The sequence below is a fragment of the Macrobrachium nipponense genome, chromosome 26, assembly GCF_015104395.2.
Source record: "Macrobrachium nipponense isolate FS-2020 chromosome 26, ASM1510439v2, whole genome shotgun sequence".
Taxonomy (NCBI): Eukaryota; Metazoa; Arthropoda; class Malacostraca; order Decapoda; family Palaemonidae; genus Macrobrachium; species Macrobrachium nipponense.
Genome location: NC_087215.1, coordinates 29,025,864 through 29,040,106, shown reverse-complemented (window position 1 = coordinate 29,040,106; position 14,243 = coordinate 29,025,864). Strand labels below are relative to the sequence as shown.

Below are 14,243 nucleotides of genomic sequence, written 5' to 3'. Positions count from 1 at the left end.
GTAGCGATATAGTAGGAGAAACAGGGCAACTGTTTCTCCTACTATATCGCTACCGTAGTGCTTTTAGCCGAGAAAACCGTTGGGGCTGCCGTAACGTTGTTGGGCTTTTAAAAAAAATAAAAGATGAAAAAGTAAATAAAATAAAATTCAAAGACGTAATCTGTGTGTCTGTTCGTAGATAACGTCACAAATATCCATATGAAGCTCTTGAGATCGTCCCGAGTCAATACCATTCTCTTTTAACAGATTCAGGAGAGAAAGTCAATGTGGGGGTGAATGCAAGTTACGCTGGGGGTCTGAAATTTGTTCTGTCGTTTCTGTCCGTGGTTCTGAAGATGTCGCTGGGCGGGGTGCTGATGTACAGGTGTCAGTCTCGGTAGATTTGTTTTTGCTGTGCAACGCGATCTATTTTAGCACTGCATAGTTCAAATCACGCATGAAGAGGTTCCGAACAGTTGAGGAACTTTCGTGTAGCAGGTTTAATCTTTTTTCAAAATTTATCTAGACATAGCTTAGTCTCATGTTTCGTGCAATTGGTCATGGTGATGCCCATAAAGCTGATAACGCTGATAGGGAGGGGAAGGAGGACTTAAGTTTGAGGACGTAGGAGATCGAGGAAGGGAGGGTTGCGAGGTGGAGCTGGAGGATGAAGGGGAGAGTGGGCAAGGAGGCTCTGCAGGTGTTGCCTAGCTTTTTCCAGTTTGTCTCTGCCCTGACTAGGATGCGCGTCGTCGGTACAATAAACAGGTGGCGGCATTTTCTTCTTGGAACGAGCCTTACTATACCCTATACTCTGTTTTTTTCCATCTGTCCTTCCGCCTGTGGTGTTTGCTTATGGTAACACTGCGTCCCGGGCTTTAAATAATATCCTATTTCGAATATTAACGGTGTAATTCGCATACAGTAAATTATTAGAACACTTTTCAGTTGCAAATGTACACCCAGATATCCTTTTATTTACATAAAACTTACACATAGCGTAACTATTTAAAGTCCGCGACGCAGTGTTACCATGCGCGACTACCACAGGCGGATGGACAGATGGAAAAAAACAGAGTATAGTCACTCTCACACTCCAACCGTCGAAGATAATCCAAACAAACAGCTGTAGTACTAGAATGTCGAACGATAGAGCCGTGACCGATGGGGCATCCTATTACATCAGACCCGAGATTTATTAGCAGGCTCTGATAAATTTTAATACGATATGCTGACCGAAAATTAGTCAGAGGTGCCCTGTTACCCACCAAAGTGGTTCGGGATACGTCACCGTCACCGTCCGTGTGGTGGCGACATATGGGTTCGTGGTTGTGTGAGAGCTTCGTGAGAGGCTGCTGAACCTCACGGTGTAGGTATATACCTAGACCGTGCCGAACCTAACAGTTAAACCTAGGTTTCGAGAGTGCTCCGTGGGCGCCCGCAGCATATTTCCAAGGGCGGGGAGCAAATCTTGATAGCTACATACAGGGATGGTTTCCGGTGCCAAGCAGACAAAACACTTTTGACCCTTTGAATTAACAGGTTAATTCCAAAAACATTATCAGCGCCTTCATTTCTTTCATGAATAAACAATTAGCAATTATGCATATATATATATATATATATATATATATATATATATATATATATATATATATATAAAGGTGATGCCACGGAGGAAAATGGAAAGACGAGAATGCCTAGACCTTTCGGTCTACACGACCCTTTACTTAAGTGAGGGTCTTAAGTAAAGGGTCGTGTAGACCGAAAGATCTTGGCAGTCTCGTCTTTCCATTTTCCTCCGTGGCATCACCTTTATTTCTACATAGCATCACGTTTTATATACTTCGTGATAACCAAGTTAATTCATATTTTATAATATAGTATATATATTATATATAATATATATTATATATAATACTTATATAGTAATATTATATATATATGCAGTGGAATTGCGATCCAATAATTTAAGTGAAACAACAAACGATACACAAAAATACATGGAAAATTTACATTGACTTTTTCTTTTCAATACTTCCATATACTGTTTAACTGAAATCAAACGTTTCTTCGAAAGAATAGCACTTTTTATATTTTGAATACAAATATTATACAATATGATAAGGATACCTGTAATTCACTTAAATTGAAAGAATATATATATATATATATATATATATATATATATATATATATATATATATTATATATATATAATGGAATCAAAGTGATATAGTTAAATGTCATTTTTTTCAAGTTAGTCACTTTTCATTTGAAAAGGAACTGTAACCTCCTGTGGGAAAAAGAATTTGGGGGGCGGGGGTGTGTGGGGTAGGCAACTGTCGGCCCCCTTGCCCCTACGTGAGGCGCCTATGGGGTGCTCAGCGAAGCTGGGAAGCTTATAACGTATCGTAGTCCAGAGCAATAGATCTTGGTCTCGAGGATATATCCAGTTTATTATCGGTCACTTGTTTGTACAGAGGAGCGGTTAGAGATGTGTATTTCTGGTGATAGAAGTTCGCTCTCGACGTGGTTCGGAAGTCACGTAAAGCCGTTGGTCCCGTTGCTGAATAACCGCTGGTTCCATGCAACGTAAAAACACCATCCAAACAAAAACAAACTTGTTTGTACAGTCACACTGGAAACAGGTCTTACTTGACTCAAATTTTGGCAGTAAGGTTAAATAAAAGAATATGGATTTTTTTTAATGAAGGCACTTTTGTAATGTAAAGGGTTGGGGGTCCGCCCACCGCCGACAACGCGTCGCCACTCTCCGACAGCCGACTCACTAACGTAAGTTACTGTTTAGTATTACCCAGACGAAGACCAGTCACCATAAATTACCGGACTAAAACAAAAGTAGGAGATAAGAAACGCGTCAAGGACCTCGGATAAGAACCTTTTTTTGCAGTGAAACGACTCGAAGTTGAACAGTTAGTATTTCGGCGTATTTTGTTGAAAAGCTTCCTTTCGGTATCAGTGTCATATTGGAGGAATGTTATATGGTTTATGAAGTGTACGGTACGAGAATCATACGATTATTTTATAGTGAAAGTTCATACGTCTGGCAACACATTGGCAAAGCTTTCCCCTTTCTGCGAAGGCTTACCTAGGGCTAGGAGGTATTTATAGTTTCAGTGACACCTAGCATTTGACTGATTGGCAATACTGCTATCATCTTGCTTCGTATTCTGACTTGAGTTTAAAATGAACACCTTTTATCTTAAGAGAAACATTGTGAAAGGTGTTAGAGTATGCAAGAAATTTGCCAGTCATCTTTAGCAGTAGTAGCAAGCTGCCCGTGGTGCTCTGAAGCTCCGCCCATCTCCGTCGTCAACAGGTGGATGACGTCATAACACGGCCGAGGTCCTCCGTGAGTCCGTGAGAAAAATTACCATAGTAGGCGCCTAGTTTCATGGAAATGAGTTGCTTAAGTTGCACCTGCTCGAGGGATGGTGGACGTAAGTCGAGAGCATAACGAAATTAAGCACACACCATAAGGCTACCCAAACTAAACACGATCTAGTTTCACGAATATAACTTCCACAACAGTGATGAAAAGGTACGTAGATCTTATTTTCCGTGTGTTGCCTTTTCGCGCTAGTCTGGATTAATTGCCAAGGATTATTGATAACGATCCCATGAGTCAGGATTTCTCTCTCTCTCTCTCTCTCTCTCTCTCTCATTAGAATACAGAAGGCCACAATAAGTAATGTCATTTTTCTTTTTGACAGTAAGAAATTTATGCTACAGAAAGGAAGAAGTATTAGAATAATTCGATTTTAAATGAGTTGCTTCAGTCAAAATTTACGTTCCTCTTTGGTTATAAATAATAACGTTCTAACACAGTGGTCCAAAAGTGGTACTTTCAGTTTTGGATTTTGAAAAACTCATTGTACTTATGTCACTTTTTTTTCTTAACATCGATCACTTGATTTTCCCTTAGTTTTCCTGTCATCGCTAATATTATTACCTTGACAGAAGAGCAATAGAGCTACTGAAAAGTGGCCTAACACAAATGTGCAAACTAGAGTAGGTCTGTGGGCGTCGTGGTCAGTGGTACTATTCTCTGGCTGACGGATAATTATTATTATTATTATACTATTATTATATTCAAATAAAAATAGATAATAGTGATAATACGTTTGCAACTGTAAACTGGCATCAGCATCTGGTGAGCACAAGAAAAGGGCATGAGCCTACCAGCGTCGGCCCTAACATGGCACTAAAATAGAGAAAACCAGTTGAAGGACAGAGAGAGAGAGAGAGAGAGAGAGAGAGAGAGAGAGAGAGAGAGAGAGAGAGAGAGAGACAAGAAAATCAAAATAATTTGTAAACTAATCGTACTGATCTTGATGCGTTATAGAAAATCATTCTTACATAATTAATGGAAACGCCAAGTAGAAGTTTCCTCCCCGAGAGTCAACTAAGAAACGCTTTTGTTGGATTACACACACACTATATTATATATATATATATATATATATATATATATATATATATATATATATATATATATATATATATATATATAGTGTGTGACTGAACAGAAGGGAAACGGACTATAAAACATCTTGAGATCGTCAATAAAACGGACTCGTCTTTCATTAACGTTCAAAATGTATTTATTTTAGTTGCGTATGTTAGGCTCTCTCTCTCTCTCTCTCTCTCTCTCTCCCTCTCTCTCTCTCTCTCTCTCCTCTCTCTCTCTATCATTTATTTTAGCAGCAGCAGCTTTGGTCAAGAGACTGGTGACCCTGTGCCTTAATTGACCTCGCAAACTAGATAAGAGGAAACCACAGAGAGTCGACGACCTATTGAAGCCATTTACTGGTCAATTGGGGTAAATGATATAACGACAATAGATTACTTTTACAGATCTTTAAACATGTTTACGGTATATATATATATATATATATATATATATATATATATATATATATATATATATATATCTGTTAAAAAGAATGTCTGCGTTTAGCGAATTAATTTAATATGGCAACTTTTCTATTCTCATTAATTGCTTTTCTGGCAAACACAGCCATACTTTTTAATAGAATTTGTTCAAAAGAGGGTCTTCTTCCAAGATATATATATCATATACATTACGTACCCTTGGAATATTCAGAAGCCCATTGAGACGTTTCGCCACACTCACTATCTCCCATTTTGTTTGACACAAACCCCGATAGCCTGATGATCTCGATGGGGTCAGAGCGCCACGGTCAGAGAGAGAGTGTGATGACGTCACACCTCAAGGTTTGTTGGTCTTAAGATGTGGCTATTCTTCGTTCTACGCCAAGTAGACTCCAGAAATATTTTGTGCCGCCACATTCTATATCTGTGCCTTCAACCTTTCTTTAAAGTATGTTTAGTAATAGTTTCGTGAAAAATTGTCTTTTTTATATATGTTTGTGTGTATTATGTATGTGTATATGTATAAACTTCATCACTTTATTGTTCTGCGAATGACGGAACCAAAAGAATTCAGGAAACGTGTATGTGAAGCGCTTTAAAAATATATATGAAAATATATTAATTCCGAGGCAGAGCGAATTAGACATTAAAGAACATTTGTAGCCAAATACGTATATATGAATCACGGTGATGTGATAAGACTCATAATATGGCTACGTGCGACAAAAAGCGTTACAAAGTTATCAAGTTCGATTTGGGTTGATGCCACCCTATAACAACGAATACCTGAGCGCGACAGGGATTTGTGGGTGAGAGGCAGCGTTAACTTATACCTCTCGCGATAGTCCTGTGGTTTAAAGCGCTTTGCGGTGTCTTGAATTCTTGGTTCCGTGGTTAGCACCCATGAGCCGACGAATTTCTTATCAACTAAAAAAATTCCCCTTCGGTTAACATATATGAAAATATATTGATTCCGAGGTAGAGTGAATTAGATATCAAAGGACATTTGTAGCTTCATTTGTGAATCACGGTTTATGTGATAAGACACATAGATATATATATATATAATATATATATATATATATGTATATATATATATATTTATTTTATTTATTATTATATATTGCTAATTTCAAAATGCATATATCTCCTCTGTGACTGTATAAAATGTTATGCAGAATTGTGCAACATTTTTTCAGATTCCTAGATAGCTTGAGATAGGATGTTTTAAAATGTGTGTTCAGATTTTGCATAACATAATGTAAAAGAATATATATATAATGTAGAAGTGTAAAGAGAGGGATTTTCTTTGTCCATTGCGAATTCAATGTGTTTTTTGGGAATCTGTCATCATGTGTGATAAGGGACTTCTCCTTCATCTCGATCGAGTAGAGACATGTCTTTTTTTAACAGACTGGTCTCATAGCGTATGTCTTTGCTGAGTGCCACATGCAGATTACACATTTTGTGTATAAATTTGCGTAAGATTTCGAAGCTTCTGGAGGCATTATTGTCTCAAAACGTTTTGTCATCTCCAATGTCCAGCTTATGTTTAAGGAGAGAATTTCATTAAACTCTTAGATTCTTGAGGGGCTGTAACATCTCTCTCTCTCTCTCTCATTTTAAAATCTCTCTCTCTCTCTCATCTCTCTCTCTCTCTCGACATCCTTGAGATTATATTAACGTAACATAAATTGGTCACTCGTAACTTAAGAATTTCATATTTATATTTCTTAGAGTTTATTTAGTGTTATATGGTTTTTTTTTGTGGAATCTGAACAAACATTGTTGTTGTAACGGCGCCTGGTTTTTGTGAAAGTGTAAAACAAGCCTGCAGTAAAGAAAGAAGTTGGTATACCAAAAAGGAAAAGTGTGTTATATTTTTTATTAGATATGATGGTTTGGTAAGAAACTAATAATGGATAGGAACAGTGGTTAACTAATAATTGATAGGAACAGTGGTTTGGTAAAAACTGATGGTTACAATGTTTTGAGTAAAAAGATTTACACTTTTACACATTGCAAATTTTTGTGTTTTGAGTTTGTTTCATTTTGTGCAGTTTTTAAAATTTTCTTGTTGAAGTGTGCCTTTTTATTTTGATACTGTCCACATTTTTCTGTATTTTCATTTGCATTCACAATTTAATTTTGATTGAATTAAATTTCTTGATTTTGTGATAAATTAATTTTAATTTAATTTTACTTAATTTGATTCAAGAATTAATTAAACTTTACTTTGTTTTCAAGTAACAGTAATTTTCCCTGATATTGTGAATTTCACTTATAAACTTTGAGTTTAATAATAAATTTTTGTATTTAAAATTTTTATAAGTATTTTCATTTCTAACCAGTATATTTGATTACGATTATATTTATGTTAGGTAGAAATATAGAGTGGTAACTAATCTGCTTTCCTTCTATTTACGTGAAGTGACTTAGAACTAGGGAAGTGGAAGCTTAGACTTCTGAAATCAGGGAAATACTTAGACTTTTAAAGTTGTTGATGGAGTGATGCCCTTTGTTTAATTTAATTACTTACAAGATTACCTCACACTGTTTTTTTGATGAACTTAGTCTGATTTCTGCAATACTGGTAAGTTGTTAAGGGATCACTGTTGCCTTTAGAGTATTCAGTCGTTTAATACCTGTGATGAGGGTTCAGGTGTCTGGCTTTTGTGAGGTAACAATAAATTAATGGTAAGCGTAGTAACCAGATACTTGGCACTCGTAACAATATATATATAATATATATATATATATATATATATATATATATATATATATAATATATATATATATATATATATGTGTGTGGGTGTGTGTGTGTTGTTTGTGTATATGATATACATAAAACGTGTGTCTTTCTACATAATCACTCGTGAATGTATGTATATAAGTTATTATATTTTAACAGTGGATATATTCCTCATTGATCTTGTGCCTACTTACGTGTACATTAATTTGGGATAAGTACTGTTCCATTGCCAATTACCTGACATCAGGAAGTCGTGGTCAGTGTTAATTTAGAACCCGGCGATTGACTGTAATGGATAATACTAATTCGAATGTGTTCGATAGTTCCTTGTTGTCTATGGCTACGGTTTGGCCGCAGTAATAGATTTATTATTTACTGAAATAGTTTGAAGAAGCCATTCAAAAAAGCTGTAATAATGAGAGAGAGAGAGAGAGAGAGAGAGAGAGAGAGAAAGTTAAGTATATCTTAGTTTAACCAGAGCTCTCTTAGGGCTGGCCCGAAGGGTTAGATACTTTTACGTGGTTAGGAACCAGTTGATTACCTAGCAACGGGACCTACAGCTTATTGTGGGACCCGAACAACGTTATATCGAGAAATGAATTTCTAATCACCAGAAACAAATTTCTCTAACTCCATGTTGGCAGAGTGGGGAATCGAACTCGGGACTACTGAATCGGTAGGCGAGCCCGTAAACCACATGCCCAACGGGAAACTTGAGAGAGAGAAAGAGAGAGCAGATAAATTGTATGAAGGTGCTGAGTTTATGATAACGATGTCATTTTCTCCAAACAGGAACCCAAGATGAGGGTCTCTTGCTTATCAATCCTGTCAGCCGTAATCGCCGTTTCAGCTACACCAGGTAAGAAGCACTCAGGTATGCCTGTGTAAATACACACATTTATGCACACTTACATAAATACATACACATGTTTATGTATATATAGATATTTTTACATATAGATATATGTTGTATATATGTATATTATGTACACTTATATATATTAAGATATACCCATATATATATATTATATATATATATATATATAATATATATATATACATATAATGTAATGTATGTTATATATCTTAGAGAGAGAGAGAGAGAGCTTGGGTTAGTGACTGCTGCTAGTCGTATTCAAAGGACACATTGCAGAATAAATTCAATAATGAATGCAGAACTACATTCTTACATGTCCCTCATCAGGTGAGCGAAGGGACATACATACTTGACCGAACAAAACTCTATTTACAAAGAGGACAGCGTTAGTGCATCCATTCACAGGGGTTTGAATGCAGACAATGCAGAAGTGGTCCAAGGACGAGGGGCGGGGGCGGGGGAGAGAGGGGAGTGAGGTTAATTACTATAACCGGTTGCCTGAACGCTTTGTGTCAATTTTGTGTACATGTGGTCGATTCGAGTGTTATGTTTTCAAGGGTTGGGGGGGGTGGGGGTGGGGGGGGGGGGGGTGAGGGTGGCAGACAGCTCATGTTGAGTCCGGGGGGGGGGGGGTGGGGGTGGGGGGAGGGGGGAGTTGTAGTAGTACCTCATTACACCTCACGCTGTGCACTCAAGGCGTTACTTAAGGATCTTTGCAGCGTCTCTCGGGCCCTAGCTCCGCCCCTTTTCATTCCTTTTACTCTCCCTCCTTCCATATTCTCTTTCTTCCATCTTACTATCTACCCTCCCCTAACAATTGATTCATGGTGCAACTGCTTTGAGGTTTTCCATCTGTTACACCTTTCAAACCTTGCTACCCTCAATTTCCCTTTCAACGCTGAATGACCTCGTAAGTACCAGCGCCTGGCTTTGGCCGAAATATATATATATATATATATATATATATATATATATATATATATATATATTCCATCTCATGTTGTGGTTTTTACTTAGTTCCTCATTGGGCAAGTGAATTACGTGCTCGCCTACTGGTTTCGTAGCCCGAGTTCGTTCCCCACTTTTCCAACTCGAAATCAGAGGAATTTACTTCTAGTGATTAGAAATTCATTTCTCGATATAATGTGGTTCGGATCCCACAGTAAGCTGTAGGTCCCGTTGCTAAGTAAACCGACTGGTTGCTAGCCACGTCAAAATATCTGATCCTTCGGGCCAGCCCTAGGAGAGCTGTTAATCAGCTCAGTGGTCTGGTCAAACTAAGATATACGAACTGGATGGCAGAGATGACGTCACGTCAGCAAGCGATGACGACACAGAAGAGCGAGGTGCGCAGTGGAGATGACTGGGAGTGAGTGAGCGCCTCAGCGGCGTGGTTGGTATGGCATTAGCGTCCCACCTCGGTGGTCGCGGGTTCGATTCTCGGCCATTCCATGGATGAGTGAGAGATGTGTATTTCTGGTGATAGAAGTTCACTCTCGACGTGGTTCGGAAGTCACGTAAAGCCGTTGGTACAGTTGCTGAATAGCCACTGGTTCTATGCAGCATATAAACAGCATACAAACAAACGACTGGGAGTGACGTCATTGACGGAAGTGACGTCATAAGCGGCGATGACGTCACGGCTTCCCCTCGATCCGAACGGGAAGCAGACGCCACTCTCTACTTTGCGTTTGACTGATGGCAGTTGTTTCTCTCATCTTTATTTTATGAAGAAAGGCGCCTTTAACCAGGGAAGAATCGTCCCAGTTGGCGAAATGTTCCAGAGTCCTGGAGATCGTGCTAAACAACAGAGGTGTCTTGCACAAATCCAACAGCTCCTCTGTTTGCGAATAAACGTGACGGCAAGGAGAGGCTGCAAATAGCATCTGACAAAAAAATTTCTTCTTAATGAGAGAGTTTCGATGATTTGTGGGTATTTGAAAATGAAGGGCATTTCTACCCTGGGGTGTTTTTTGGCCCCTTCATACGGTAACTGTTTCATTTCTGAAGCGGGTATCGTCGGCCGGCCAATGATGTTAGATTCTAGGGGGAGGAAGTTCTGGGAACAAATTATGAATTATACTGTGAAAAAGACAAGGCGATTGAGAATTTGGCTATATAGAATTATATATATATATATATATATATATATATATATATATATATATATATATATATATATATATATATATAAAGGTATCAAGCCACGAAGGAAAGTGAGACACTGAAGCAGCTGCAAGATCTTTCGACTCACGTCCTTTACTTAGCAGTCTGCGAAGTAAAGGACCTGAGTCGAAAGATCTTGCAACTACTCCAGTGTTTCCCTTTCCTTCGTGGCTTATACCTTTATTTACGCATTTATCACGTTGCAAATAAACTTTCTTGATTCAGTTATACATACACACACACACACACACACATATATATGTATATATATATTAAACATATATTTATATATAGTATATATAGATTATATTAATTATTATCTATATCTAATATATTATTATATTATTATAATATAATATATTATATAACCTATTATATATATATATATTATATATAATTATAATAATATAATTAATATATATATAACATAACGCCTTTTAGTTTTCAGTAAGTACACGTAATGTATTGGGATTAAGTTTATAAACCCATTTTCTTATCCAAACTGGCTGCAGCCTCCAACACACAACTGAACATATTATGGATCCTAACTCACCTCTTAATTAAAAAGATTTACACGAGGTTTTGAAAAGCGCCTCAGTGGCGTGATCGGTATGGTCTTGGCCTGCCACCTTGGTGGCCGCGAGTTCGATTCTCGAGCATTCCATTGAGGTGTGAGAGATGTGTATTTCCGGTGATAGAAGTTCACTCTCGACGTGGTTCGGAAGTCACGTCAAGCTGTTGGTCCCGTTGCTGAATAACCACTGATTCCATGCAACGTAAAAACATCAAGCAAACAAACAAACAAACTAGGTTTTGAAGGAATGAACACCCAGTCGTCTCGTACCCTTGGGATTCCTGGAGGAGGGGTACTGCCGTTAGTGCATTGCAGTAAGCCTTTATTATCTTTGCAGCGTCTCTTCGGCACTTAGGTGCGACCTCTTTCTTTTCTTTTACTGTACCTCCGTTCATATTCTGTTTCTTCCATCTTGCTATCTACCCTTCCCTAACAGTTGTTTCGTGGTGCAACTGCTTTGAGGCTTTCTTCTTGTTACACCTGTCAAACCTTTCTACTCCTAATGCCCCTCTCAGCGCTGAGTGACCTCATAGGTCCCAGCGCTATGCCTTTGGCCTAAATTCTATATGTATTCCATTCCATACCCGTGGGATCGATGCCGGCTTTTTTGGCTGTCAAGGCTAGATCGACAACTTGTGAGCCACGCGCAAGGGAAACCAATCAACTTATTCAAGCAGAAAGGACGACTATAAAATAGGATACTAGTCTCTCTCTCTCTCTCTCTCTCTCTCTCTCTCTTCTCTCGTTCGTCTCTCTCTCTCTCTCTCTCTCTCTCTCTCTTCTGCCGACGGAGTAGGAATGTATCTGTATACAAAAGAGCTTATGGAACGGACACTGGAATGGGAATAGCAACTGAGAGGGGTAACATCAAGCCACGTCATTCTTGAAATATGTTTTACGTAGTCTAGAAGTCTAGTCACCCGTGCCTATTATAAGTAAAGAATCGATTACCTGACTTTTACTTCTGATGTGACCTGTTTATTACTTGACTTTGATATGAGAAAGGGAGAGAATTTGTATAAAAAAATTTTTCTCTATTGTTATTCTGACTTTTGGTATTTGGGAAACTTTTTTTTTTTCTTTTTTTTTTTTCTTTTTTTTTTATCAACAGTTATTGTAATCGTAGCATGAAACAGCTTATTCGCGTCCTTTATACGTAGTATATTTGCCACCCAACACCATAACCACTGAGCTGCTCATTGAATCGCCTCCTCCTCCATCTCCTCCTCCTCCTCCTCCTCCCCCCTCCCCCCCGCCGTCATTCATAAAGCGTTCGTATAGCAGACATTAAGGCACCAATGAATAGAGTGAAAAAGTAAACCATGCAAATAACTTATCACCCCCCGAGCGACCTGTTAATTTTCATCACGCCATTGGCCCCCTCTGACGAACGGAAGCGAAGTCCATGAGTTAAGGATACAAGAAAAGAACATGAAATAATTCAGGTGTTTCCACTTGTATAAAGGTACTCGTCGCCATGAAAGATCATCGCATGATAGTTTTAAGTGTCCGGGTTCCCCCTCCCGCCTTCCCCCTACCCAACCGGAATAATAAAAAAGTAAGAAACCTTCACTCCTGAATGATTCAGGGATCTTCATGTCCAAAGGCTCTTGAACAGTTTAGGAATACACAGGTTACAAGGAGTTACAAGGATTAGGATATCTGAAGGACTTGTTAGTCCATCCGAGGAGACACCGTGTGCTCACTTATCTGTAGGAGCAGGTTTTACTGTTCATTCACAGTGTCCTTATGATTTTGTTTAGCTTTCTTTTAAACTCTTCCACACTGTTGCTGTTTAAAAGAAGTTTCCACAGTCGGATGTGTTGTATCTCTTCAGTTCTAGTTTCCATCCATTATTTCTTGTCTGGTTTTCGTTTAACGTAAATAGGTTACTGTCTACTTTTGTTACGCCTTTCAGTATTTTAAATGTTTCTATTAGTTGTCCTCGCGATCGTCGTGAGGGAATTCCAGATGTCATGGGAAATAATATCTGTAATATATGCTTTGAGAAGAGAAATAGGACTAGAGAGAGAGAGAGAGAGAGAGAGAGAGAGAGAGAGAGAACCTTCTTATTGCGTGAGTAACCCGTTCTTCGTTAATATTACATGTGAATAGCAGATTAGTGCCCTCATTCATTTAACATGAACCATAATTCTCTCTCTCTCTCTCTTTCTTTCTACATTGAAAGTTTGGATTCACTCGTACGCATGACCGGACAGACGTTCATGGAGACGACGAGTACACTCATGTTTCCGTACGGAGTATAACTTGTATAGATAAACGCACGGTTCACAAGTATGATGTTTGATGAAACGAGGATGATAAATTTGGTAGTTTCAGATGACATGATTGAGTATGTTCTGAAAAGCGTATTTGTATACTATATATATATACTATATATATATATATATATCTATATATATATAATCTATATATAATATACATATATATATAATTCGCGGGTATACCTCGGAATTAATATATTTTCATATATGTAAAACGAAGGGGAATTTTTTTAGTCTGATAATATTGTCGTCCTCTCGTGGGTTCCAACCACCGCCCAGCGGACAGAGAAGAAATCAGGACGTCAGTTTATCGATCCGGCTAACAAGTGAGGTTATATAAGTTTATACCGACTCCGAATATTTCACTTTTTTTTTCAGAAAATCCGACAGGCAAATAAGGGTCTCATTTTCAGTCTGTCACATTTTCTTTACAAAATGTGAGAAATACGATTGCCATCAGCTGCATTTAGCGAAGGGAAAATAAATAAGATAACTGAGGACTTCAGAGAGAAGTACAGTGCCCTGAAACAAAGGAAGTCGTATACCATGTACCCTCTCATAGTTTATTCAAAGATGGCAAGATGACACGGCTGCCGAAGAACTTGGTGATAAGGCGGGGAAGAATTATTCATTGATTTGTAAACGGTATGGCCTGAAAGTACTACATAATTGGACACTTCAATGATA

At 38.2% G+C, this 14,243-nt stretch overlaps 1 protein-coding gene across 2 annotated transcripts in view; it reads left to right on the top strand.

Moving 5' to 3' along the window:
* Positions 1-3,209: 3,209 nt before the first annotated feature.
* Positions 3,210-14,243, top strand: part of LOC135200106 (uncharacterized) — a 49,033-nt gene continuing 37,999 nt past the window's right edge. Inside the window, exons 1-2 of one of the 2 annotated variants that reach the window (XM_064228433.1) lie at positions 3,210-3,544; positions 8,447-8,513. In XM_064228433.1, coding sequence (XP_064084503.1) covers positions 8,456-8,513 — 58 coding nt within the window. In that variant the 5' untranslated portion in view covers positions 3,210-3,544; positions 8,447-8,455. The remainder of the gene's footprint in view (positions 3,545-8,446; positions 8,514-14,243) is intronic. The other variant, XM_064228434.1, reaches the window with a different exon arrangement.